General features: G+C 40.0%; 1 protein-coding gene across 2 annotated transcripts in view; it reads right to left on the bottom strand.

The window, feature by feature from the left end:
* Window positions 1-3,811: 3,811 nt before the first annotated feature.
* Window positions 3,812-24,955, bottom strand: part of LOC118385916 (inactive dipeptidyl peptidase 10-like) — a 263,791-nt gene continuing 242,647 nt past the window's right edge. For both annotated transcript variants that reach the window (XM_035773157.2, XM_035773158.2), the window contains exons 12-26: window positions 24,220-24,258; window positions 23,581-23,688; window positions 23,078-23,169; window positions 21,391-21,438; window positions 20,764-20,885; window positions 13,882-13,926; window positions 12,581-12,679; window positions 12,412-12,481; window positions 12,035-12,229; window positions 11,777-11,831; window positions 9,910-10,009; window positions 8,341-8,399; window positions 6,365-6,437; window positions 5,845-5,918; window positions 3,812-5,305 (exon numbers count right to left, since the gene is read on the bottom strand). In XM_035773157.2, coding sequence (XP_035629050.1) covers window positions 5,165-5,305; window positions 5,845-5,918; window positions 6,365-6,437; window positions 8,341-8,399; window positions 9,910-10,009; window positions 11,777-11,831; window positions 12,035-12,229; window positions 12,412-12,481; window positions 12,581-12,679; window positions 13,882-13,926; window positions 20,764-20,885; window positions 21,391-21,438; window positions 23,078-23,169; window positions 23,581-23,688; window positions 24,220-24,258 — 1,320 coding nt within the window. In that variant the 3' untranslated portion in view covers window positions 3,812-5,164. The remainder of the gene's footprint in view (window positions 5,306-5,844; window positions 5,919-6,364; window positions 6,438-8,340; window positions 8,400-9,909; window positions 10,010-11,776; window positions 11,832-12,034; window positions 12,230-12,411; window positions 12,482-12,580; window positions 12,680-13,881; window positions 13,927-20,763; window positions 20,886-21,390; window positions 21,439-23,077; window positions 23,170-23,580; window positions 23,689-24,219; window positions 24,259-24,955) is intronic.

Below are 24,955 nucleotides of genomic sequence, written 5' to 3'. Positions count from 1 at the left end.
TGTCAGTGGCTTCTGATTAAATTAAATATTCACAGAACAGCTTGTTGCAATTTCGATGAGGCTCTCTTGTTCAGATATCGGTAAGTGGGCTGGAGGTAGGGCATGGCAGGGATAACGAATCCAGTTGTTTGTGTCATCCGCTTTTTGGGAAAGTACCTGCAGAATTGCGCACCCAACCCACTCAGGTGCTTCGCTGGATCACATTTGACGTTGTCCGTAAACTTGAGTTAATTTGCACACAACAAATCATACAATGATGGAAAACACCTGTGTGTTGTCCTTAATGGAGAGAGAAGAGCTCCACCTTCTTAATCATTGCATCAATTTTGTCCCCCACATTTAATATAGTTGCGGAGAGTCCCTGTAATCATAGATTCAGATCATTCAGGTGAGAAAAAAACATCACCCAGATAGGCCAGTCGTGTGAGAAAGCCGTCGTCATGCAGTTGGTCAGACGAGTGAAAATGATGGTCAGTAAAGAAAGCTTTAAGCTCGTCTCTCAATTAAAAAAATGTGTCAATACTTTGCCCCTTGATAACCAGCGCACTTCTTCTGTATGTTGTAAAAGCGTTACATGGTCGCTGCCCATATCATTGCATAGTGCAGAACGAGAGTTCAGTGGCTTTGCTTTAACAAAGTTAACCATTTTCACTGTAGTGTCCAAAACGTCTTTCAAGCTGTCAGGATCTTTGGCAGAAAGTTTACCAAGGGGCGTCGGGAGCAACTGCTTGCATGCGCTTTACCGCCTCAGTCTCCCTGTCATGGTTTTTGCGCCATCAGTACAGATACCAACACATCTTGACCACCAAAGTCCATTTGATGTCACAAAGCTATCCGAGACTTTAAAAATATTCTCTCCTGTTGTCCTGGTTTCGAGTGGTTTGCAGAAGAGGATGTCTTCCTTACTTGACCCCCCATAAGTAACGGACATATACCAGGAGCTTTGACAGGCCCGCCATGTCTGTTGACTCATCCAGCTGTAACGCATATAATTCCCAAGGCTTGTGTGCAAGAAGTAATTGTTTCAAAGCATCTCCTGCCATGTCACTAATGCGTTGTGAAACAGTGTTGTTTGATGAAGGAATTGTCTGTACAGTTTTTTGGGCCTTTTCCCCCAGAATCTTCCCAGCCATATCTGTGGCAGCAGGAAAAATTAAGTCCTCCACAATAGTATGGGGCTTGCCTGTCCTCGCCACTCGGTAGCTCACCATATAAAACACTCTTATTAATGGGATCTGTTACTTTTATACGTCTTACTACTCGAAAGTCGTCTTAATTATCGCTCAAAAAACTCCTGTGGCTTCATTTTAAAATTGGCATGCTTTGTTTCTAAATGTCTGCGCAAGAGTGAAGGTTTCATTGAGTTGTGAGATAGTACTTTTGCACATTTAACACACTGTGGCTGAGGAAAGGTACTACTCCCAATATAAGTGAAGCCCAAATCAATGTAGTTCTCATCATATTTGTGCCTCTTCGATGGTCCAATGTCCCTGTCTGTTGTTCGGTGCTTTCCCAGGTAAGGGGGCAGTAGCTCCTCGGCTGCATCAGATTCACAACTGTCAGTGTCCATGATAGCTGGACTAAGAACACATTTAGAATGACTGATGCTAGCATTGGATGTGCTCGTGGAAGCAGAACAACTTGTGTCGTCGACAGGTGCAGGTGTAGTACTGCTGTCAGATAGCTACTGTAATGTTGAGGTGTATAGGCTTCTACATTTACAGTATGTAAGAGTTTTTGCTTGTGTCTGTCGGGAATGTTGTGTTGTGTGTTGCTAAACAAATACCGGAGGAAAGTGGAGAGTGTGGCTTGAGCTTTTTGCGCTGTGCCCGGCCCACGCGACATGCGATTTCTGTTCATCTGATTAGTCAAGACATGCAAACTGCCTGCAGCAGCACCCCGATGTGAAGGACACAAAAATTGTGCGCGAGATGACAAATCATGAGGCAAATCGGTCTAAAGAACAGCACTTTGACCCTCTTTTTAACGCTTTGTGTCCATATATGTTATTCGATTAAATCAAAAGTGATTGAAAAGTGCTGTCGCAAATGCTGCCTTGTCACACGTTTTCTACCAGCCCCAGTTTATGCAATATATCTCTCCATATTTCTCTCTCTTCTCTCATTCACACACACACACACACACACACACACACACACACACACACACACACACACACACACACACACACACACACACACACACACACACACACACACACACACACACACACACACACACACACACACACACACACACACACACACACACACACACACACACATTCTCTCTGTAGCCCTCTAGGACCAGAGATGCTCACTCCTGGCGTAGATCCAACTAAAGGCGCCCGCATACTAGGTTCGGGTTTGCTCCTAGCAGAACTCGGCTAGGCAAAATGAACATCTGTGCCTAGCATACTCCCTTAAAAAACCCTCGCTTGAAAAACAAGAAAAAAGCTTCAATATTGCCGGGTAACGCCTTATATTATGTGGCCCTTATTACTATGTAACTAACACAGTAATAGCTTAACATAGTAGTTACATAGGTTTTACTAAGTAATTACATGTTAATAGGTTTGTTTGTGGAATCAGTTATTACACAATTGGAACAAGGATACATATTCACTTGCTGGAGGTTATTCCGCATGTGCAACAACTGATGTTACTGCACATTCTCTTGGTCCACTATGTAACTAATGTTTTGTAATTATCCTTTTGAAAGTCAAACCAAAATATGCCACTCCCATTGAAGCCACATGTAATACCAGGATCGATAAATAGGCTTGGACCTGGTAACAACAATTGTAACAAAGGCACACCCTGCTATTAACTCCAGGTCACTTTCAATGTGTTTATTTCTATGTTATGACCTGTCTCAAAGGCTATACTGAATCAAGTGTAATGTAAGAATAATGCAGTTACATAGGATATACTTGTAATTATCATGTATCTACCCAGGAGAAAGCAACTTAATGTAAAGTATTTCTATGTTATGACCTGGCTCAAAGGCTATACTGAATCAGGTGTAATGTAAGGACAATGTAGTTACATGGGATATACTTGTAATTATCATGTATCTACCCAGGAGAAAGCAACTTAATGTAAAGTATTTCTATGTTATGACCTGGCTCAAAGGCTATACTGAATCAGGTGTAATGTAAGGACAATGTAGTTACATGGGATATACTTGTAATTATCATGTATCTACCCAGGAGAAAGCAACTTAATGTAAAGTATTTCTATGTTATGACCTGGCTCAAAGGCTATACTGAATCAGGTGTAATGTAAGGACAATGTAGTTACATGGGATATACTTGTAATTATCATGTATCTACCCAGGAGAAAGCAACTTAATGTAAAGTATTTCTATGTTATGACCTGGCTCAAAGGCTATACTGAATCAGGTGTAATGTAAGGACAATGTAGTTACATGGGATATACTTGTAATTATCATGTATCTACCCAGGAGAAAGCAACGTAATGTAGATGCTGAAGTGCAACATCGGCGGATGAGGTGTATTGAGACGCATCCAATGTCAGATATCTGTAGGCCAACTGCCTCAAGGCCCTTATTGAATTTGTCTTCAGACCAACTCAAACAGTCTAGGCACAAAGGTGAGTCCAAGGTCAACAAACCGATTGTATGTAATTGACTGGATCATTCGTTAATTTGTCAATCAATACTGAAAACACTGTGGTTGGATGTAATTTGTGCAAAATACCTAATGGTAATATATTTGTTTTTCTGTGCTCTTTTATTCATAATCATCACTAGAGGACAATCACAATAACCCAACACCCACATCCCCCCCTCCCGTTAGAAACAGCAAAATTAACAAGCATTACAAAATCTACCCTTGGAAGAAAAATAAACCAAAACCAAAATCAACTGTAAAATGTACAAGACATACAGGTCAAATCATTCCATTCCCATAGACTAACCTATCCACGAGATCTGACATATCTAAAAAATATATGTATGTACACACTGCTGTAGACATGCAAACCCCTTACTTAGGCCTACACAATGTCATTTTATGGCCTTTGTGACCACTCTCTACTCACTGGAGTTATAACTGGTTTATGACCTGACCTTATAACTGATATTAACTGTCTATGAGACTGCACTATGTCATATTGCGTCTCAAAGGACTGAGCTGACACAGGTTGGTAATGAAGCTTCTAATAATGAATGGCTATGAATGCCAGTACGTGGTTTTACGGTCTTATGTAAGCACTTCATAAGGCATTGGACATGTCTACATAAGACCATTGTTTAAGTGTGCCCAAAGGACTGTTCTTTTCAGTGGGGGTTGACAATGAGAGAGCATTCAGCAGGAATTACACTTATTCGTGGACAACGTCACAGTGATGGTGAACTTGCATTACCTACAGTATGTCTGAAGAGCAGTGGAACATTTCCTTGTGCAACAAGAACAAATAATATTGAGGGGGAGGAATTGAAAAGGGGACTTCATCTGTGATTGTCTCTTCCCAATGACTACTACAACAAAGACTAACAAAAGTAAGTGAAGCTGCAAGGGGAAAAGAACCATGCACTTGCAAGTGTGGATGTTGCAACACTAATGGCCGCCATCGATGATAGAGGCAGTCTGCTATGTGCTTTGCTGAAAGTGATTGAAGTGGCATTTTGGATTAGTGAGAGTTCCAGCTTGTAGTCTCGACAATGCCCGTCTCCATTGTCTTTGACAGGTGTCCTTGGAAGTTCTCTGAATGAAAACACATGCACACACACACACACACACACACACACACACACACACACACACACACACACACACACACACACACACACACACACACACACACACACACACACACAAACATACACACACTATCAAACTCTCTTTCTCAAACTAACACAAACGATCTAATGTACACGCACACACACACACACACACACACACACACACACACACACACACACACACACACACACACACACACACACACACACACACACACACACACACACACACACACACACACACACACACACGAGAAGCATCAGCAACTCTCACTGTCCACCTCTGTCTTAACACTTGGTCCAAAAGCCACCAGCCTTTAGTGCAGGCTTCAGCAAATGTTTACAGAGAGGAAGTCCTGCCAAAGTCCCGCCGAAGGTTCCCAACACATCATAACTCCTACTCTTCTTCCTCCTCCTCATCATCATCGGGCAGTGGTAGGATCTCTTCCCTGAGACACTCCCTGTAGAAGTTGGTGAGCGACCCGAAGAGGTGCTGCCGACTCCGCTGGGACAGGAAATGACCCTCATCTGGATAGAGCTGGAACACCATGACATAAACACAACATTTGTTATTCATTTATTTATTTCACCTTTATTTAACCAGGTAGGCCAGTTGAAAACAAGTTCTCATTTACAACTGCGACCTGGCCGAGATAAAGCGAAGCAGTGCGGCAAAAACAACAACACAGAGTTACACATGGGATAAACAAACACACAGTCAATAACACAATAGAAAATCAGTATACAGTGTGTGCAAATGAAGTAAGGAGGTAAGGCAATATGAGTGCAAAGCAGCATTGGTGAAAAGCTTTAACTCCTATTTCTTTATACCACCACTGTATGACTGTGTGTAATTACTTTATTTTCATCACAGTAGCTGGTGGTACTGTATGGTTATGGTACTACATACAGTAACATACTGTACACAAGGTAGGGTACTGCATAGTTTTTGTTTTGCTAGTGTACATTCAAAGCAACCATAGCTTGAGTAGGCTTATGGCTTCATGTATCTAGTGTACCTGCACACTACACAGTACCTGTTTACTACAGTACAGTGTGCAATTACTTTCTCCATACCTGCATTGAGTAGTTTGCTCCAACTTTCACAAGGTTCCTGATGAGCTCAGCAGTATGCTGAAAGTGAACATTGGCTGAAACGCAGAAGAAAATATGTCAGCAGAATTCTGCTTGGATCATCACAGGGAAGAGAGGCAAGATCATATTTGAACATAAAACATGACAGGGTGGAGAAGAAATGACCTTATATAAATTGGTCTAACTTGAAACATTTGAGATTTCTTGTGGCTAATCCATTCTCTGTACCATGAAATGGCCCAATTCTTGACTCTGTTTCATGTATTCTATGTCCAATATATTATTTAAATAACTCATATTTCATAAATCAGTCATTTTGTTACAAGTTCTTCAGTTGTGGCAGTTTTTGCAATTGTCAGGTTATTGCTGTTTCATGTGCCGTCTGCCAAGAAGCACACTGCAGATTGGTCATACAAAGTAAGGAATAACACAACAGCTACAAAACTGACCCCAGATCAATGCGGAGGTCTTTTTTCGTGGTTTCTCTTAGTTAGTCACTCACCATCTGATGTGCCGTGGACAAGCATCAGAGTCTGTTCCCTCAGTGGCTGGACGTTCTGCAACACACTGGAGAACTGCAATAGAGCCATCCATAGAAGTGTTAAAGAATCATAAAAACAGTTTGCTGGCATATTGTTAGAAGGGAAGGTCAAGAGGAATTCCTAGTGAGAGGAGTGTATGGAGTGTAATGGTGCAGACGGTACTTTATTCCTGCGGTATGGATACTGTCATTGGCGGCAAGTAAGTTTCTAGTTTGGGGAAGCTAATTGTCACCATAACAATGCAACTTTATAATAAAGCATTCCATGCATTGTCACATTTGCAGACTTATGTAAGATAGCCTACTATTCCTAATGTGGTAGATTGGATAGTCATAATTTAGACTAATAATATAACTCAATAACTGGTCGCAAAAGAGACTGTTCAATATATGGCTGAGCTCGTGGTGGCATAGAATAGGCCTCGGCTACAGGCTATATGAGATATGCTTCTTCTTTTTTGCACAGGAATGAAATCTGCTATATGACTGGAGATATAAACAGAATGTTTTTTAATACAATACAAATGACAGGGTAGCCTACTCTGCCGACACTGACAAACAGATCAATAAAAACAACATTGTCTGTTCCATATAATAGGCCTACGAAAAGGGGAGACACAAATACAATATGATGTCCATCTAAACAGGAGGAGGAAATAATTGTCCAAAAACAAACTTTCAAGTGGCACTGACCCAACAATGATAAAGAGTGAATAAGCGCACTCACTGCGAATATGGCCAATGCTCTCCTCTGCATGGTGCCAATAAGATAGGCTATAATGTTCGCTCAATTAAGTTGAATATTTCGATCATGAAAAGACAGATTACAGTTTTTTCATTGTCTTCTCTTTGCAGCAATAGCCATTTGCTTTCCAAACTATGTTTTTCTGCGATTGTATTTGGAAATATTGCAATACGCCTGGCTGGGCCTCTACTTTTCACTGACAGTCGCAACTCAACAATCATCTATTTTAGTAGGCTATTTGCCTCACACGCCCGGGCCCTTCAGACTTAAAATAGGCAATGCGGTTTTAAACAATCCACAGATTTTTTTTTTAATCCACAGCCTGTGTGGCCAAATCATGCTTTCTGTGGTAGTAGCCTATTTTAAATGATTTTATATATTTCTGTATAGACAGGAGTAGGCTAATTAGGCTATTTAATTTAGGCAATTTCACTTTAGGGGAAGCTAAGCTTCCTATGTATACTGTTATAACAAAGATGCATAATGGTTGTGACTGCTATATAAGTTAGATTGAGAGTTATCGTGCACAATCTGCATTTAAGTTAGCTTACTGTGCAAATGCAGTCACTCATAAATAAACAGCTTGATTTATCTGACAGGCACTGTAATTGAATGAATTGATATCAGGCATAAAATAATTAACGATCAATCCATTGTACATTACAATAACACATGTATACAAAGTTAAATTCTAAGCCATGACAGTAGGAAGATGGAACATCTTTTAACCTTAGATGTCACCTTCATAAACATTGCCTTTTTTGTCTGTATACCAAGTTTATTTATTTTGTCTAGAAGTCATGTCAGTGGAACAGCAGTTCTCAGGATTTTACCTGCTTCAGTTCCGTCTCTCTCATCAGTGTAACTGAACCAGCTGATTGACATAGCGGCAGATCCACACCACGGGGGTGTCTGGGAAAGCCAGACGTCCCCTTTCAGCAGCTCTTCAAAACATGAACGCAGTGCGATCTAACAAGTTAATGCGCAACAGTTACCGTGGAGATGAGTGACAAAGTCTCTGCGCTCTGGAAGCATCAAAAAAAGAAAAAGGAAAAAATTCTGATGGTAGCGACACTCAGTAACTGCAGGAGCTTAACCGCAAGCATGTCAGCAACGATATGGCGAGACGGCTTTCAAAGAGCCAAACAAGATTGACGGCAAACAAGTGCAGGGAGGCGGTAAGCAAACGCACCTGATATCTGCTGTCGTCCCGTAATGGCATGCCAAGGTACCTCTCGGAAAACGCTGATGCTGTTTAATAGAAAGTGATACATTCCAAACAGGTAGGTACAGACAGAGCTTCAGTGTTTCAGGTGCATCTAAGTGGTACTTTTGCTAATGCTATACAAAATGTGATCTCTGTCATTCTGCATCCAAACTACATTGAACAAAACTATAAACCAACATGTAAAGTGCCATGAAAATATCCCATACATTTTCCATACGCAGAAAAGGCGTATTTCTCTCAATTTTGTGCACACAGTTGTTTACATTCCTGTTAGTGAGCATTTCTCCATTGCCAAGATAATCCATCCACCTGAGAGGTGTGGCACATCAAGACGCTACTTAAACAACATGATAATTACACCTTGTGCTGGGGACAATGTGCAGTTTTGTCACACAACCCCACAGTTGTCTCATGTTTTGAGAGAGTGGGCACCAGAGCTGTTGACAGAGAACGGAATGTTCATTTCTTTACCATAAGCCACCTCCAATGTCGTTTTAGAGAATTTGGCAGTACATCTGACCGGCCTCACAACCACAGACCACATGTAACCACGCCAGCCCAGGACCTTCACATCCGGCTTCTCCACCTGCGGGATCGTCTGAGACCAGCCACCCAGACAGCTGATGGAACAAAGAATTTCTGCACAAACTGTCAGAAAACTTCTGAGGGTGAGGAAGCTCATCTGTGTGCTTGTCGTCCTCACCAGGGTCTTGACCTGACTGCAGTTCGGCGTCGGAACTGATTTCAGTGGGCAAATGCTCAACTTCGATGGCCACTGGCATACTGGAGATGTGTGCTCTTCATGGATGAATCCCAGTTTCAACTGCAAGCGGTTTGCTGATGTCAACATTGGAGGTGGGACTATGGTATGGGCAGGCATAGGCAACGGACAATGAACACAATTGCATTTTATCGATGGCAATTTGAATGCACAGAGATGTCATGTCGAGATCCTGAGGCCCATTGTCGTGCCATTCATCCGCCGCCAATACCTCATGTTTCAGCATGATAATGCAAAGCCTCATGTCGCAAGGATCTGTACCCAATTCCTGGAAGCAAAACATTTTCCAGTTCTTCTATGGCCTGCATACTAACCAGACATGTCACCCATTAAGCATGTTTGGGATGCTCTGCATCAACGTGTACGACAGCGTGTTCCAGTTCCCGCCAATATCCAGCAACTTCATACAGCCATTGAAGATACTGGGATCTCTATGGTTCAATCTTCCGTCATTTGGTCTCTCTGTGTGGCTCATGTGTTCCAATGTATCATCTACAATTTGAACAGTATCCAATTCCTTATTGAGGAATGTTTTACAAAATAGGACAATCTCCTACGTAAATGGTGCCCTGTGTGAGGCGAATCACATACTCTACATAAACGGTGCCCCAAGTGAAGAGGATACCCGACTTAGGTGTCAACACTTCAGTCACCTCTCCTTTCCTTTCCTACCCCTCTATCCATCCTTGCGAAGTGTAATATCTGGAATCCGTCAATGGAACGGACATTGGGATTTCCAAGCTTCTACTCACCATATAGTTTCCAGTCCGTGACGGGGGACATTGCTACTGAACATTTGAACAGGCTGTCGGTTGATTTGAGCATCATTAATGTAATATAGGCACCATAACCCTGGAAGACAATCAAAACAACAAGATACAAACAAGTAAACAAAAAATGCAGTTTCCGTACAATACACAGATTCGGGACAGCTTTATCATTTTGAAATCAATCAAAAAACTATATATATTTTTCACAAAATGAAAAAAGTGTCAACTTTCAAATCCCGGGAAACTGCGAACAAATAATTGGAAATTGGTCCTGACAGGTTGAGTACGTTTCTCCTAAAGTCATTAACCCTATGAGACCCATGGTTGCAAAAATGTAACTCTGCCTACAGGTCATAAACAATGACCTACAGGTCATAAAATGTACAGGTCATCAACAACAAAATGATGTTTAACACTACATAGTGCATCTCCTTAGACCTAAATGTATCTTAGTAACATTTGTTTTGTGTCAGATGTATTATTGTGGCATCAGTAGCCCCTGAAACATTAGAAGCATGTCCACTTGTTTAAGACCACACTGGTCCCCTACACAATGCCTATGTTGGTAGCCATCCATGCAAGTACATGACTTGAAAAATTGCTTACCGTCTTCTCTAAGATGTGGTGATTATGTATTTAAACTTTTTTTTTTTATCAAACATTCTGAGCCAGAGCTAGAGGTAATTTTGTAATTGTTGCAAAAACACATCATTGGGCTTAAAATGTTGCAACACAGAGACATAGGGCCACACTCATATGTTGACAGACAAGTAAGAGAGATTATTTCCCTTTCAAATAATGCAAATTTGGACAAACAAATACATCAGGAGTAACTTTGATGTTCCCTCTACACATCAAAGAACAAGAATGTATCTTTTAAAAAAAGTGGAGCGAATACTTTACTCGGTCAGAATACTGCCATTGACGACCATTCATATAATGGTAAAGAATTAAGGTTATTTCTCTCCAAGTGAACCCAGAAAGGAGAACCAAAAATTAGATGTTCTCCAAACATAGAAACCCCACCAAATAGTTGATCCTTTAAAAAAAATGATGTTTTTGATAGCAAAATACATACATTTTAATCCATTTTTGACCAGATTCAGGACCGCATGAGTTTGACGCTATTTTCTACTTCACGGTAGGTCTGTTTGAAAATGTCATATGCCTTAATTAAAAACGTGTATGGGAACTGTAAATATGAATTAAATAAAGAAATGATGAGTCTCGTTTAGTCAAGGAGAAGCACTGAGCAATGTAGGGAGAAAGGCAGGATACATGATTGGCTGAGACAACGGAGGGAGATAATAGAGAGACTACTTTCTGGAGGACAATGCCATGCTCACTCATACCTTTACATGTGAATTCTTAAAGAGATGGGTGGGGCTAAGGTTTAAGAGGGTGTGAATGATGCTGAATGGTTATAAACAAAGAATAGCTCTCGAGAAAGTGTGAAAATCATTCAAGGTCATTTTTCTCATACTTCTCAACAAAGTGGGATAACAAGTTTATCAAATTTAAATGAAGCATAACTTTCCCATGTTTACCCCAACTAGAGTGTTAGATATACAATTTAAACTCTGAGTCTGTACTTTTATAAATTGAAAAATGTCACATTGTCATATTGTGCTATTCCAGACAACATTTGACTTAATTTCAGATGTACTCCATATACCATAAAACAATATATTCCATCATGTTGTAATTTTTATAGAATTTCACAGTTTTCTTAGCACACAATTTTCCTACCATTGAAGCATTTCTGCAACGTTTCCATAAAATTGGTCTACAGATTTTCAAAATCAGATGCCTATTAGAAGTATAATAGATTCTGTCAATAGATTCTTACCCTCCCAAATACTCCTATCCGTGTCCGATCAATGTACGGGAATGTCAACATGTATCTGAAATAAGTTACAAAGCATGATGTCACTCATAGACAACAGCAATATGAATTCACTTCCCCAAAATGTTTTAAGATTGTTTGACAGCTAAATGGAAAACGTGAGCAGATTGTTGAATTAGCATGTATTCTAAGGATAATTACTTATTGATATAGCTAGAGTTAAAACCAAATTACATTTAATTGGATAAAACTAATACATACTCCACAGCTGTGATTTGATCCTGCACCTCTACGGTTCCCAAACGCCGGTGGACTTCATGTAGAACCCTCTGGCCCAGGAAGCCACTCCCTCTGCCGTCCAGACGAGCCACTATGACGTTATCCGAGCTGACCAGAACCGAATCCCAGTCCAGGACGAAACGGTCGCTCACCGCCTGGCCACCGGGGGAGCCATCGCTGAAAGAATAAATAGAATTGTTAGAATGAAATAGCGTTGACACTATGGGCACTGTAACGACAGTCTGACTCTCACGCGATGGGGTTCATATCAATCAAAATAGATGGGAATACATAGATTAAAACACTTCAAACAGATGAATTCAACAACAGTGAGCACAGATACTGATGGCGATACGTACACTATCAATAGCAAGCCATAGTGACGCGATTCAGAAAAGTCTGGTGGGTAAGAGATCTTCAAAGGCAGATCTGAGCAGAGAAAGTAGCCATTAGCAACACCCTTAGAATAATAGATTAGAGAAACTGACAGAAAAAAAATGTGTCATTAGCCAAAATGATCTGTCATACCAAAATGTTCCATCTGGATTGTTCTGAAATCCGTCATCTGAATCCTCTTGACCTTTAAAGCGGCCTTTAGTAGAGAGTTGTTCTCAAGGATGTAGTAATCTAATATAGGGGAACAAGGTTGCATTAGTTTTATATATGTTCACAATGTGGGCCACTTATTCTAGCAAGATGCAAGTGGAATTATATTAGACTTATATAACGCATAAAGACTTCTCATTCAAGCCTGAAATGAAATAAAAATAAACTTTACAGCTTTCAAGGATTTCCCGCACACTTTTTAATGATAATTCTAGTGGGGAGTTGAACAGTGTCCTTGATAACCAACCAGGTGCCAATTGTTTAGCCCTTACAACAAGCCTTTGAATGGTGCATACGACCAGGTGCATTGTATTTTCTAACCCAGAATAAGATGTTTATTGGTCTACTATAAAGACTGTGGTATCACCAAAACACACAAACACTGATGACAGATGGGAATTATTTTGAACTCAACATTGTACTTCAGCATCCAAATAATGAACTAATGTAGCCTGAGCGGTGCTGCCTGCATCTGAGTTTGACCACTGTAATATAATCAGTGTCTGCTGTATACGATTGAGTAGGTGTGCTATTGATCTTGCCACAGCTGGCAGAGCAAATAGCAGACTCACTGGCATGCAGAACGTTTTCCTTTCGCCAAAGATATCTCATATTTACCAACAACTGCTTGTCAATGGTTGTTTTAAAAAGAAGCCCCCCCCCCCCTGCCAATTTCTCCACATTAAACTACACAATGAATGCCTATTGTATCCTTCATTTCAGCCAAACTGAGAGGAAACTGGGAAAAAAGTAATTCATCCAGTATTTTCAATAGAAACCCCAAATCAATAGGCGTTTCATTATGAAACTGCCAAGGTCCTGAAGTTCTCAGCTGTGGATTGGAAGGTTTGTCCAAATAACCCTGGGCAAATTGATTGCATTTTTCCCACTGCAGCTGTTAACGTTCAAGACAAAACAATGACAGATATCCACACATGGATGGTGTAAATGAAAATAAGGAAATTAAGACAGCAGGGGGTCGATTCGCATTGCTAGTTCCGAGTCAACAAGGGTACCAGTGAGAGGGGGGCTGGTATTTTTCAACAGCAAATCTTCAATATTTGAACAAAGTGAGCAATAGCTTTTTTTTTGTTATTATTATTATTATTTTTTTTACACTTGTTGGTTCTGGCAAAATGCCAACGTTCTAAGTTGTCTCGCTAACTCCTTTGAGCAGTTTATGACATACCTATCAGTTAAGAGAGATTAAGTTGACTTCTTACTGGCATTATTGAGGCTGTGTAAGATCACAGTGGGTGCTCCGGGACCTGCGGAAAAAAAAGGATTAAAAGATTTGAAATCGGTATCCTCAAATCCTTTGAATGGCTGAAGATTTACAATTTGGTGTGACTTGAGTCGACAACTTAAGCTTGAGTCACAAAACACCAGTTTCCCCAAGCAATACACGTTAGAGGAGTAAGACATACAAATGCATCCTATTTGTACATAAAGAGATAAAAAAAATAGCATGTCTCAAGCAGGGTAGCATAGTCACAAATACAATACAGCAGCCTTTCCAATCCCCTAGCTGCTGTCACAACCACTGTAACCAATTTTACCTCCACTTCTTTACCTATTACACTCAATAGTTAAAGGTAATTCAAACTGCCTCTAATAAACCAGGCCTTTCAGATTAAGTCAATTATATTCAGCGCCCATTGGAAGACACCCAATCTGAGGTTAATAAGATCAAGCGGATACCTCAGGGGATACCCCAACCCTCCACAAATCACTGTTCACTCAGGCTAGCCCTTCCGTTTGAATAATAGTAACCGAGGTAATGGTGATTTTACAACCACACACTATTACCAGGAATGGTAAACATATGAGGCTTTTAAAGCCCAACACAGATCAATGAAGAGGAAGCATAGTTTCATTTTCACCCCTAAAGCGAGTTTTATCATGTCTTACATGGTTGTTGTTTTTGTTAGAAAAGATAATAAGAGATCATTCACAACAATGCAGCATTAAATCATTCGAGGATCAATGGCTCTCAAGGATATTGCAAACTCAGCAAAGGAAAAGGGCTGCTGTTATGGCACTTCTACCTGCTCGACAATGGTAATGATATCCGTTGCGTTTAATGGAGGGAATTAACTAACTTTAATACGCTTGTTGAGGAGAGTGGTCATGACAAGCTGCTTGGTTTTTTACTGAATTTAGCCTTATCCTCAGATGACATGCTCACTGCATTGTGTTTATTGCTCAAAATCAGGATGGTACATTTTGCCCATTAACTCATGGTGCACAAGACAAACGCACCCAAGCATACCATACAAATACATGTGCTTAAAACAAACCTAAACAATAAACAACCACAGTGGCAATAAACTCCCTTTAATGCGCTGTGCATGGCACGATAACATCACGTAAAGCAATCATACACAATAGAGCGGCTCATTTTATTTTGAATTGTTTGATAGTCTCTCTACACTAAATGTTCAATAATGACAGATTGCCAAAGGCAAACTCCTGACATCTGTCAAATGGGTTGTGACTCACAGGGCCAATGACACATAACGGTTGATTAAATTGGAACTAGACACTGAGTTAACAAAACATTGCTCTTTCCATGACACAGACTGACCAGGTGAATCCAGGTGAAAGCTACTCTATGATCCCTTATTGATGCCACTTCAATAAGTGTAAAGGAAGAGGAGGAGAAATGTCAAAGGATTTTTAGGCCTTGAGACAATTGATACATAGATTGTGTATGTGTGCCATTCAGAGGGTGAATGAGCAAGACAAAATATGTAAGTGCCTTTTAAAGGTGTATGGTAGTAGGTGCCAGCTGTACCGGTCGGGGTGTGTCAAGAACTGCAAAGCTGCTGGGTTTTTCACACTCAACAGTTTCCTATGTATCAAGAATGGTCCACTACCCAAACTACATCCAGCTAATTTGACACAACTGTGGGAAGCATTAGACACAACATGGGCCAGCACCCCTGTGGAACTCCTTCGACACCTTGTAGAGTCCATTCCCCAATGAATTGGGTGCAACTCAATATTAGGAAGGTGTCCCTGGAGTTCATCTTCATATTAATTCATATTAGACTCTTCATCACAACAAGATTATTTAATCAACACGCAAAAATGAGAATTCCCAGCACAAATTGCAAGAACTCCCCCTGGTAATGATGTGTCTCTGGCCTTTTAAAGGAAAGGTTCACTCATTTTGTAATGTTATATTGTTGATGTGCATCCCTGAGTGATGTTCTATTGATTTCCTGTGTCATTCCATGTTTTCACGTGTATCTGAGATATTGGAGTTCAAGCAGGCAGAAATCCGGCAGGTATGACGTAGCACTGTAATAAAGTCCCTCTCGCTACACTGGAAGTTAATAGGAATTGGATTTTAGATCGCGGAAATATCTATCATAAATGTCAAAATACATTGTCATATGTCATAGTTCAGGAGGATGTTCTCGTGAATGAGCCATTGGGCATTATTATTATTATTTTTCTTTTTAGATATTCCTACCTTTCATTTAACGAAGGGTCTAGCACATTTTTCCTATTTGTCTGCCTATTTGTCTGCCTCTTTAGTCCAGGGTGCATTGCATGGTGCCGTTGCCAGAGATATTATAGAAAGGAAATAGGATAACGCCCCGACCCAGCAGACTGTCGACCAATCGTGTTCACGTTGTCATGCTGCATCACGCTGTTGCTAAGCTAATTGTCATGCAATCCCTTCTCAAAGTCAGTGTATATGTCGAAAAACTTGCCTATTTTCCTCAAAAGTACGTAATGACACGATTTCAAAGCTACAGTGGCTTGCGAAAGTATTCACCCCCTTGGTATTTTTCCTATTTTGTTGCCATACAACTTGGAATTAAAATGGATTTTGGGTGGGTTGTATCATTTGATTTACATAACATGCCTACCACTTTGAAGATACAAAATATTTGCAAACAAGAAACAAGACAAAAAAAAGATAAACTTGAGCGTGCGTAACTATTCACCCCCCACATTTTGCAGCAATTACAGCTGCAAAGTCTCTTGGGGTATGTCTCTATAAGCTTGGCACATCTAGCCACTTGGATATTTGCCCATTCCTCAAGGCAAAACTGCTCCAGCTCCTTCAAGTTGGATGGGTTCCGCTCGTGTACAGCAATATTTAAGTCATACCACATATTCTCAATTGGATTGAGGTCTGGGCTTTGACTAGGCCATTCCAAGACATTTAAATGTCTCCCCTTAAACCACTCGAGTGTTGCTTTAGCAGTATGCTTAGTGTCATTGTCCTGCTGGAAGGTGAACCTCCGTCCCAGTCTCAAATCTCAGGAAGACTGAAACAGGTTTCCCTCAAGAATTTTCCTGCATTTAGTGCCATCCATCATTTCTTCAATTCCGAACAGCTTCCCAGTCCCTGCCGATGAAAAACATCCCCACAGCATGATGCTGCCACCACCATGATTCACTGGATGCTGGGATGCTGTTCTGGGGGTGATGGGAGGTGTTCAGTTTGCGCCAGACATAGCGTTTTCCTTGATGGCCAAAAAGCTCAATTTTAGTCTCATCTGACCATCTAGTACCTTCTTCCATATATTTGGGGAGTCTCCCACATGCCTTATGGCGAACACCAAACGTGTCTGCTTATTATTTTCTTTAACCAATTACTTTTTTTCTGGACACTCTTCCGTAAAGCCCAGCTCTGTGGAGTATAGGGCTTAAAGTTGTCCTATGGAAAGATACTCCAATCTCCGCTGTGGAGCTTTGCAGCTCCTTCAGGGTTATCTTTGGTCTCTTTGTTGCCTCTCTGATTAATGCCCTCCTTTCCTGGTCCGTGAGTTTTGGTGGGCGGCCCTCTCTTGGCAGGTTTGTTGTGGTGCCATATTCTTTCCATTTTTTAATAATGGTTTTAATGGTGCTCCGTAGGATGTTCAAAGTTTCAGATGTTTTTTTATAACCCAACCCTGATCTGTACTTCTCCACTACTTTGTCCCTGACCTGTTTGGAGAGCTCCTTGCAAGGGGTGTTGCAGACTCTGGGGCCTTTCAGAACAGGTGTATATATACCGCGATCATGTGACACTTAAATAAAGTCCACTTGTGTGCAATCTAACTAAATATTTGACTTCTGAAAGTAATTGGTTGCACCAGATCTTATTTAGGGGCTTCATAGCAAAGGGGGTGAACACATATGCATGCACCACTTTTCCGTTTTACATTTTTTGGATTTTTTTTAAAGTTAAAGTTACTTTTTTCTTTGCACTTCAACAAATTTGATTATTTTGTGTATCTACATTACATGAAATCCAAACAAAAATATATTTAAATTACAGGTTGTAATGCAGTAAAATAGGAAAAACGCCAAGGGGGATGAATACTTTTGCAAGGCACTGTATATGATATTGCAGACAGGAAGTTAATTATTCCATTCCACTGACACCTGCCTACTATATCTGACTGACCACATAAGGAAGTAGACGGGGGGAAATTTTGTGGTATGGTTATGTTAGAGCTCAAAAAGGGGTTTGATACAGTCGTGCAATAAAATGCAAATGAATTACTTAAAAATCATACAATGTGATTTTCTGGATTTGAGTTTTGATTCCATATCTCACAGTTGAAGTGTGCCTATGATAAAAATTACAGACCTCTACATGCTTTGTAAGTAGGAAACACTGCCGATTTTGCAGGTATATATATATATATATATATATATATATATATATATATATATATATATTAGGGATTGATTGTTCATATATTAAGGGTATGTGAGACTGTCATTGTGTCTGTCATTGTCTGTTGTCATTACAATTGCCGCCTAACCTTGTTGTATTACCACTTGCATAAAAAGGACAACAATGGAAATAGGCTGTTCAGTTTAATTGTGTTATCCTTGATCATTTTCTTAAATTGTATGTGGAGGCGTCACCAGCTGGAGCACCCTTATGTATGGATTTTACAAATTGCCAAATAAATTAAACCAATCAATCAATATAATATACACTACCATTCAAAAGTTTGTGGTCACTTAGAAATGTCCTTGTTTTCCATGAACACATACATGAAATGAGTTGCTAAATGAATAGGAAATATAGTCAAGATGTTGAAAAGGTTATACATAATTATTTTTAATTAAAATAATAATTGTTTCCTTCAAATTTTGCTTTCGTCAAAGAATCCTCCATTTTCAGCAATGGTCTTGCAGACCTTTGGCATTCTAGTTGTCAATATGTTGAGGTAATCTGAAGAGATTTCACCCCATGCTTCCTGAAGCACCTCCCATAAATTGGATTGGCTTGATGGGCACTTCTTACTTACCATACGGTCAAGCTGCTCCCACAACAGCTCAATAGGGTTGAGATTCGGTGACTGTGCTGGCCACTCCATTATAGACAGAATACCAGCTGACTGCTTATTCCCTAAATAGTTATTGCATAGTTTGGAGCTGTGCTTTGGGTCATAATGGGACTCTGTACGCCTCTTTTCATTTTTCTGCATCTCACGAAAGTTCTTCTTTGTAATCTGAACACCTCAAACTTAGATTTGTCTGTCCATAACACTTTTTTCCAATCTTACTCTGTCCAGTGTCTGTATTCTTTTTCCCATCTTAATATTTTATTGGCTAGTCTGAGATATGGCTTTTTCTTTGCAACTCTGCCGAGAAGGCCAGCATCCCGGAGTCACCTCTTCACTGTTGACATTGAGACTGGTGTTTTGCAGGTACTATTTAATGAAGCTGTCAGTTGAGGACATGTGAGGTGTCTGTTTCTCAAACTAGACACTCTAATGTATTTGATCTCTTGCTCAATTGGTCACCGGGTCCTGCCGCTCCTCTTTCTATTCTGGTTAGGGTTAGGGTTAGCCAGTTTGCGCTGTTCTGTGAAGGGAGTAGTACACAGCGTTGTACGAGATCTTCAGTTTCTTTGTCATTTCTCGCAATGGAATAGCCTTCATTTCTCAGAACAAGAACAGACTGTAGAGTTTCAGAATAAAGTTAATTGTTTCTGGCCATTTGGAGCTTGTAAACGAATCCACAAATGCTGATGCTCCAGATACTCAACTAATCTAAAGAAGGCCCGTTTTATTGTTTCTTTAATCAGAACAACAGTTTTCAGGAGGGCTAACATAATTGCAAAAGGGTTTTCTAATGATATATTAGCCTTTTAAAATGATAAACTTGGATTAGCTAACACAACGTGCCATTGGAACACAGGAGTGATGGTTGCTGATAATGGGCCTCTGTACGCCTATGTAGATATTCCATAAACAATCGTCTGTTTCCAGCTGCAATAGTCATTTACAACATTAATAATGGCTACACTGTATTTCGGATCAATTTGATGTTATTTTAATGGACAAAAAAGGACATTTCCAGGTGACCCCAAACTTTTGAACAGTAGTGTATATCCCTGGTATAAAATCACATTCTGTTTGTGTCTCTAACATATATCTTCAGTGTATGTTTAGGAGCCGGTTATGTTCGCTTTTAGCATTACTATCCTACTATCACATTGGTGTTTGTTGGATTGGCTATTCTCTGCTAGCATGTGATATACCTTACAGGGAAACAGTGAGCAGTTAGAGGAATTTATGTACTTTTGCTGGATCTGATAATTTATCTTATATGTACTGTATCTCTGATCCTGAATCTAAGTCTAAGCGGATTATGCATTGGTTGGGTTTAACAAATGGCCTAGCTGGCATAACTTCACCGTTTCAAATAATGAATGGTTGGTTGATGTTGGTCCCTAATGTCTTTAAATGACCTCTCAAAGAAGGTTGATGCTTTAGTTTCCTAAGCTCTATCAATATTTATCTAACTTCAACAAAGACAGATGAGGGGTGCTAGGATGTAGATCAATATTAGCCTTCAGAATGATGCACTGCTTGTGTTAGAATTTAGCTTAGCTGACTGACATTTAAAGTGCAAAATGACATTTGCATTAGCCTGTTAGTGCTGTCTTGGCGCTATGGAGCACTACTTTACAATGGACTGTCTGTGTTAGCATTTAGGTAAGCTGGATAACTTTTACAGTGTAATGACATGGTTACTTTGCATTGGCCTGCTAGTGCTATCTTGGTGGTAAAGAGTGGAATCCAATGCACTGAGTTAGGATTTAGCTAACTCATCATTTAGCTCGGCTAGCTTACCTTTACAGTGGAGGATGATATGCTTATCATTGGGGCTTATCTCAGCATTAAAGAACAGACAGTGCGCCTTATTTAGCTCACACGTCAGACAGTGTCGAGGGAACAACCCGACAGTCTTCACACTGAAAGGAAGGGGAAGACGGAAGATTAGGCGACCGTTTTAACATCCACTGCAAAACCTAAAGAACAGGCCTATAGAGTATCTAGCACCTGTGGTGTTTGCAGTTGGCACATTATATTTACACTCTACATAAATGAGGAGACAAGCAATGTTGAGGTTGGGAGCTTCAAGTCATTGGTTCACCTGAAGGCATTTTAAATGTAATTAAGACGATTTTCCCACATCAAAAGAGCAGCTGAATTTGGAAAGGCTTGTTGAAATACTTTATTATCATTAACCTAATGTGCCTGTGCAACCTCCATACTCTTTATAAAACAAGTATCATCCAGTGTACACGATCTTACATCAGAGGATCTCTACATTTCTGTAAGCACACAACCTCAGATGTTTACTGTCGTTATGGCATGTTCTTCGCTCAAAGAAAAATGACAGAATATGAGAGGGACTGTAAAATCAAAGGGGAGCCGTCAAAAGCAAGATTCAGGACAGGTTGCTAAAAGAGTCACCTGAAAAGCTGTCTTCTTCGCGGTGAGCCTTCAGTGCTGAGAAAATATCTGTATAGAGGAAAAACAAACAAGTTAATTGAGTCTCAAAGAAATCCGGTGGCCTTCGCTAACAAAGTTATGCCATAAAATACACTCTCAAGCTCAGCTTTGTGCCTGCAACATGTCATATTTAGATGAGAAATAAACCTGATACTTTCAAATAAGCAACATTTGTCTGTGTACTTCATATGCAAATGACACTCAGTCTTGAGGCAATACGCATGAGGTTTATTAGTGTCAAGTTGAGAAGAGAAAACACTTGCCTATCAAGCTACAATAACATGCTAATACAGGTACTATACAGTTTCACACTCAAGGTTCTATGTTTTATGACGCAAAATGCAATGTCAATTCTTAAACCTCCTTTTCCCACAAATGCACTATGGTGTGCTGTCTATGATTTGCAGTTACATTTGGTCTGAGATTTTGATTCGGAATGTACCTGACACCACAACTCTTACAAGAGTAATGACACAAAGCCCCCCATAACATACAATCAAGTTCACTGTGATAACAATGATGTTTTCGGGTGGGTGCTGTCGTCAACTCCTCTACAGCATTTATTCATCATTCCATACATGCACATAATGTGATCTGTCGACCAGACTAGCTGTTGCATATGTATGAGATACCTTTGTGTCAAGAACTGATGAGGAATGTGTTGAATTATGATTAATGTCATGTTATAGTCAATGCAGGAATTATTACATATATGGGACTCAACATGGCTGCAGATGCAAAACTGTCTGTCACCACCTATCCATATAAAACTCATATATAGTGAGGTCCAAAAATATTTTGACAGTGACACATTGGTCACACTCTATTTGGATAGTCCATCTGTAGATGCTCTACAAAATGTTTTGCATGTCAGCAGTCAAGTTTTCAAGATATGGGACTTTCAAGAAGCAAAGTTTTCCCTGCAAAATCATCGTGACGATTTAAAAAGTTAGAGGCATAAATGTCATACCCCCCAAAAATGCTACGCTTCCCTTTTTATTGTTAATGGTGAGAGGTTAGCATTTCTTGGGGGTATGATCTTTGTGCCACTGTACCTTTCTCACTCATTATTATTCACGTTTCATTCAAGGATTATCCGTAATCATGGTAGCATCCACATTAATGTGCAAGTATTCAAAACAGTGGAGGTCAGTGCCATTTATGATAAGGGAGGACTATTTTTTTTCATGAGCATGGCCTTATTTCTATTACAGCATGTTGGATGACTGTCATTAATAGTCCATTCACCCAGTTCAATGTAACATCGATAGGTTTAGGCAACTACATGATACTCAAATTTTCCATATACCCATCATGAGGTTGCTCCAACCTAGACTATGAATGAAAGTTTACAACGTGTAATTATTGCGTGTTAGGAATATGGGCACAAAAATACCATACTTTTGACTACTTTAAAACACATAAATAAATGTGCCCAAATACTTTTGGTTCCCTTAAATGGGACTGTGTACCAAGAGTTCTGTCATTTCTAAACAGTTCACCCGATATGGATGAAAATAGCCTCAAATTAAAGCTGACAGTCTGCACTTTAATCATAGTCATTGCATCATTTCAAATCCAAAGTACGTACTAAATACCTGAATCCTCATTATTGATTTATTATGCACAGTTCAGAAGAGACACTCACATGTTGTCGTTGCTCTCATCATAGGCCAGGATCTTGGTTACTTCCCAGTTTCCTGATGTTAGATGGCGGACCTCGTTTTGATCTGCTCTGAACTGGAGCAAGGAAGGAGACGAGAAACAGGAAACATACTATTATTAGAGTGATCTACAATATCTATTTAAAAAAAGCCTTCCTGTTTTCAGAGTCATCACATCATCCTCATCAAGATCATCGTCATACGTCCTAAGTACTGGTCACTAGCAAGGATTGCAATTTGATGTGGTTGAAGCCACTTTCATTGAGTTATCACATAACATATGTGCAAAAAAGTACAGTGGCCATTGAGAGATGATGCTCACCACTATGGGCACACAGTAGTAACCCTACCCTCACTTGTGCTGTAACCATGGAGATATTACTCTCACCCCGGTGGAAACTATGGTAACAGAACCCTTTGAGTGGTAACCATGGTGACATGAGTGACCCTCATCAGTGATGTAACTATGGTGACGTGACCCTAGTACCTGTGTGGTGAACATGGCGATGTGATGGAACTCTCCACGCCCGCCTTGCTTGACGGGCACTGTCAGGAAGAATATGCTGCCATCCCTGGAGAACACTGGTTCCTGGTTCTGCCGAAACAAAAACAGCAAACATTTTTACACCTGCATTGCTTGCTGTTTGGGGTTTTAGGCTGGGTTTCTGTACAGCACTTTGAGATATCAGCTGATGTACGAAGGGCTATATAAATCATTTTGATTTGATTTGATTTTAGAGTTATGACATCATTACATGATCACAGAGATCGTGTAAAAGACATGAATTTAAACCAGTTTACTACAGCAGGAAAATAATCCTGGAAATATGAATTATTATGTGGATTATAATTAATGGTCATATTTGTAGGGATTGATACATTTTCTGTTAGGGCAAATCAAATGACATTTCCAATTGAAATTATAAACTTTAGAAGCCTTTTTAAAACTCAAATACACTAAAAGTTTGCAATTCTCAGCAACAAAAGAGTAATCAAATTAAGATCCTACATCGGTACAAGTATAATGGTAACTTGGCCATTTACTACTATGAGTGCACAACAAAGATCTATTAAATAAGATTGAATGGAAGTTTGGCCATTACTGACAAAAGTAAATATTTTTTACCTGCTTTGAAAGCCAGAGCTCTGAGACCTCCTCATGCCTCTGAAATAGGAAGGCCAGAATGTTAACAGTTAATATTATGTCCCGATATATAATATGTCCCATATTACATCCCAACCTACTTCAGCAAACCTGAATAGCCGTGGAGCCTGGTTGGAATTAAGCATCCCACAAAGACAGCCCTAAGTCCCTCAAAATCACTCAATTCCCTTTCTTCCTCAATACTTTAACTCTAAAAGCGCCAACATATTTCAACCCCTAAAAGTTCCAAAAGTATTTTGTTTTTCTTTTCAAAAAAATGTATGAAACACTTTCTGTCAAACTCTAAGACTTTTTATTTTATTAACCTTTTGTAACACAAGTGATTTTTTTTTAATTACGCAAAATAAGAATACATTTAAAAATGTTTCGATTTTTTAAAAGATATTTTGATCAATTTCAAAACAGTTGTCTGTTATTTATTCAGTGTTTTTTTCCTGTAATACTCAGAGGCTGAGAAAGTGGCAAATCTGAGATACTGGTAGTACCTAAAGTGTCCCTGTCACGACTCCGACCGAAGGTGGCTCCCCTTCCCGTTCGGGTGGCGCTCGGCGGTCGTCGTCGCCGGCCTACTAGCTGCCACTGATTCTTTCCTCCCCCTCCTTGTCTGTTTATTGGTTACACCTGTTGTGTATTTGCTGATTAGTTGGGCTTTATTAGCCAGTCGGCCTGCCTGCTCTTTGTGCGGGATTGTTTTGTG

The sequence above is a fragment of the Oncorhynchus keta genome, chromosome 7 (assembly GCF_023373465.1).
Source record: "Oncorhynchus keta strain PuntledgeMale-10-30-2019 chromosome 7, Oket_V2, whole genome shotgun sequence".
Lineage (NCBI taxonomy): Eukaryota > Metazoa > Chordata > Actinopteri > Salmoniformes > Salmonidae > Oncorhynchus > Oncorhynchus keta.
This window is presented reverse-complemented; position numbering and strand designations above follow the sequence as displayed.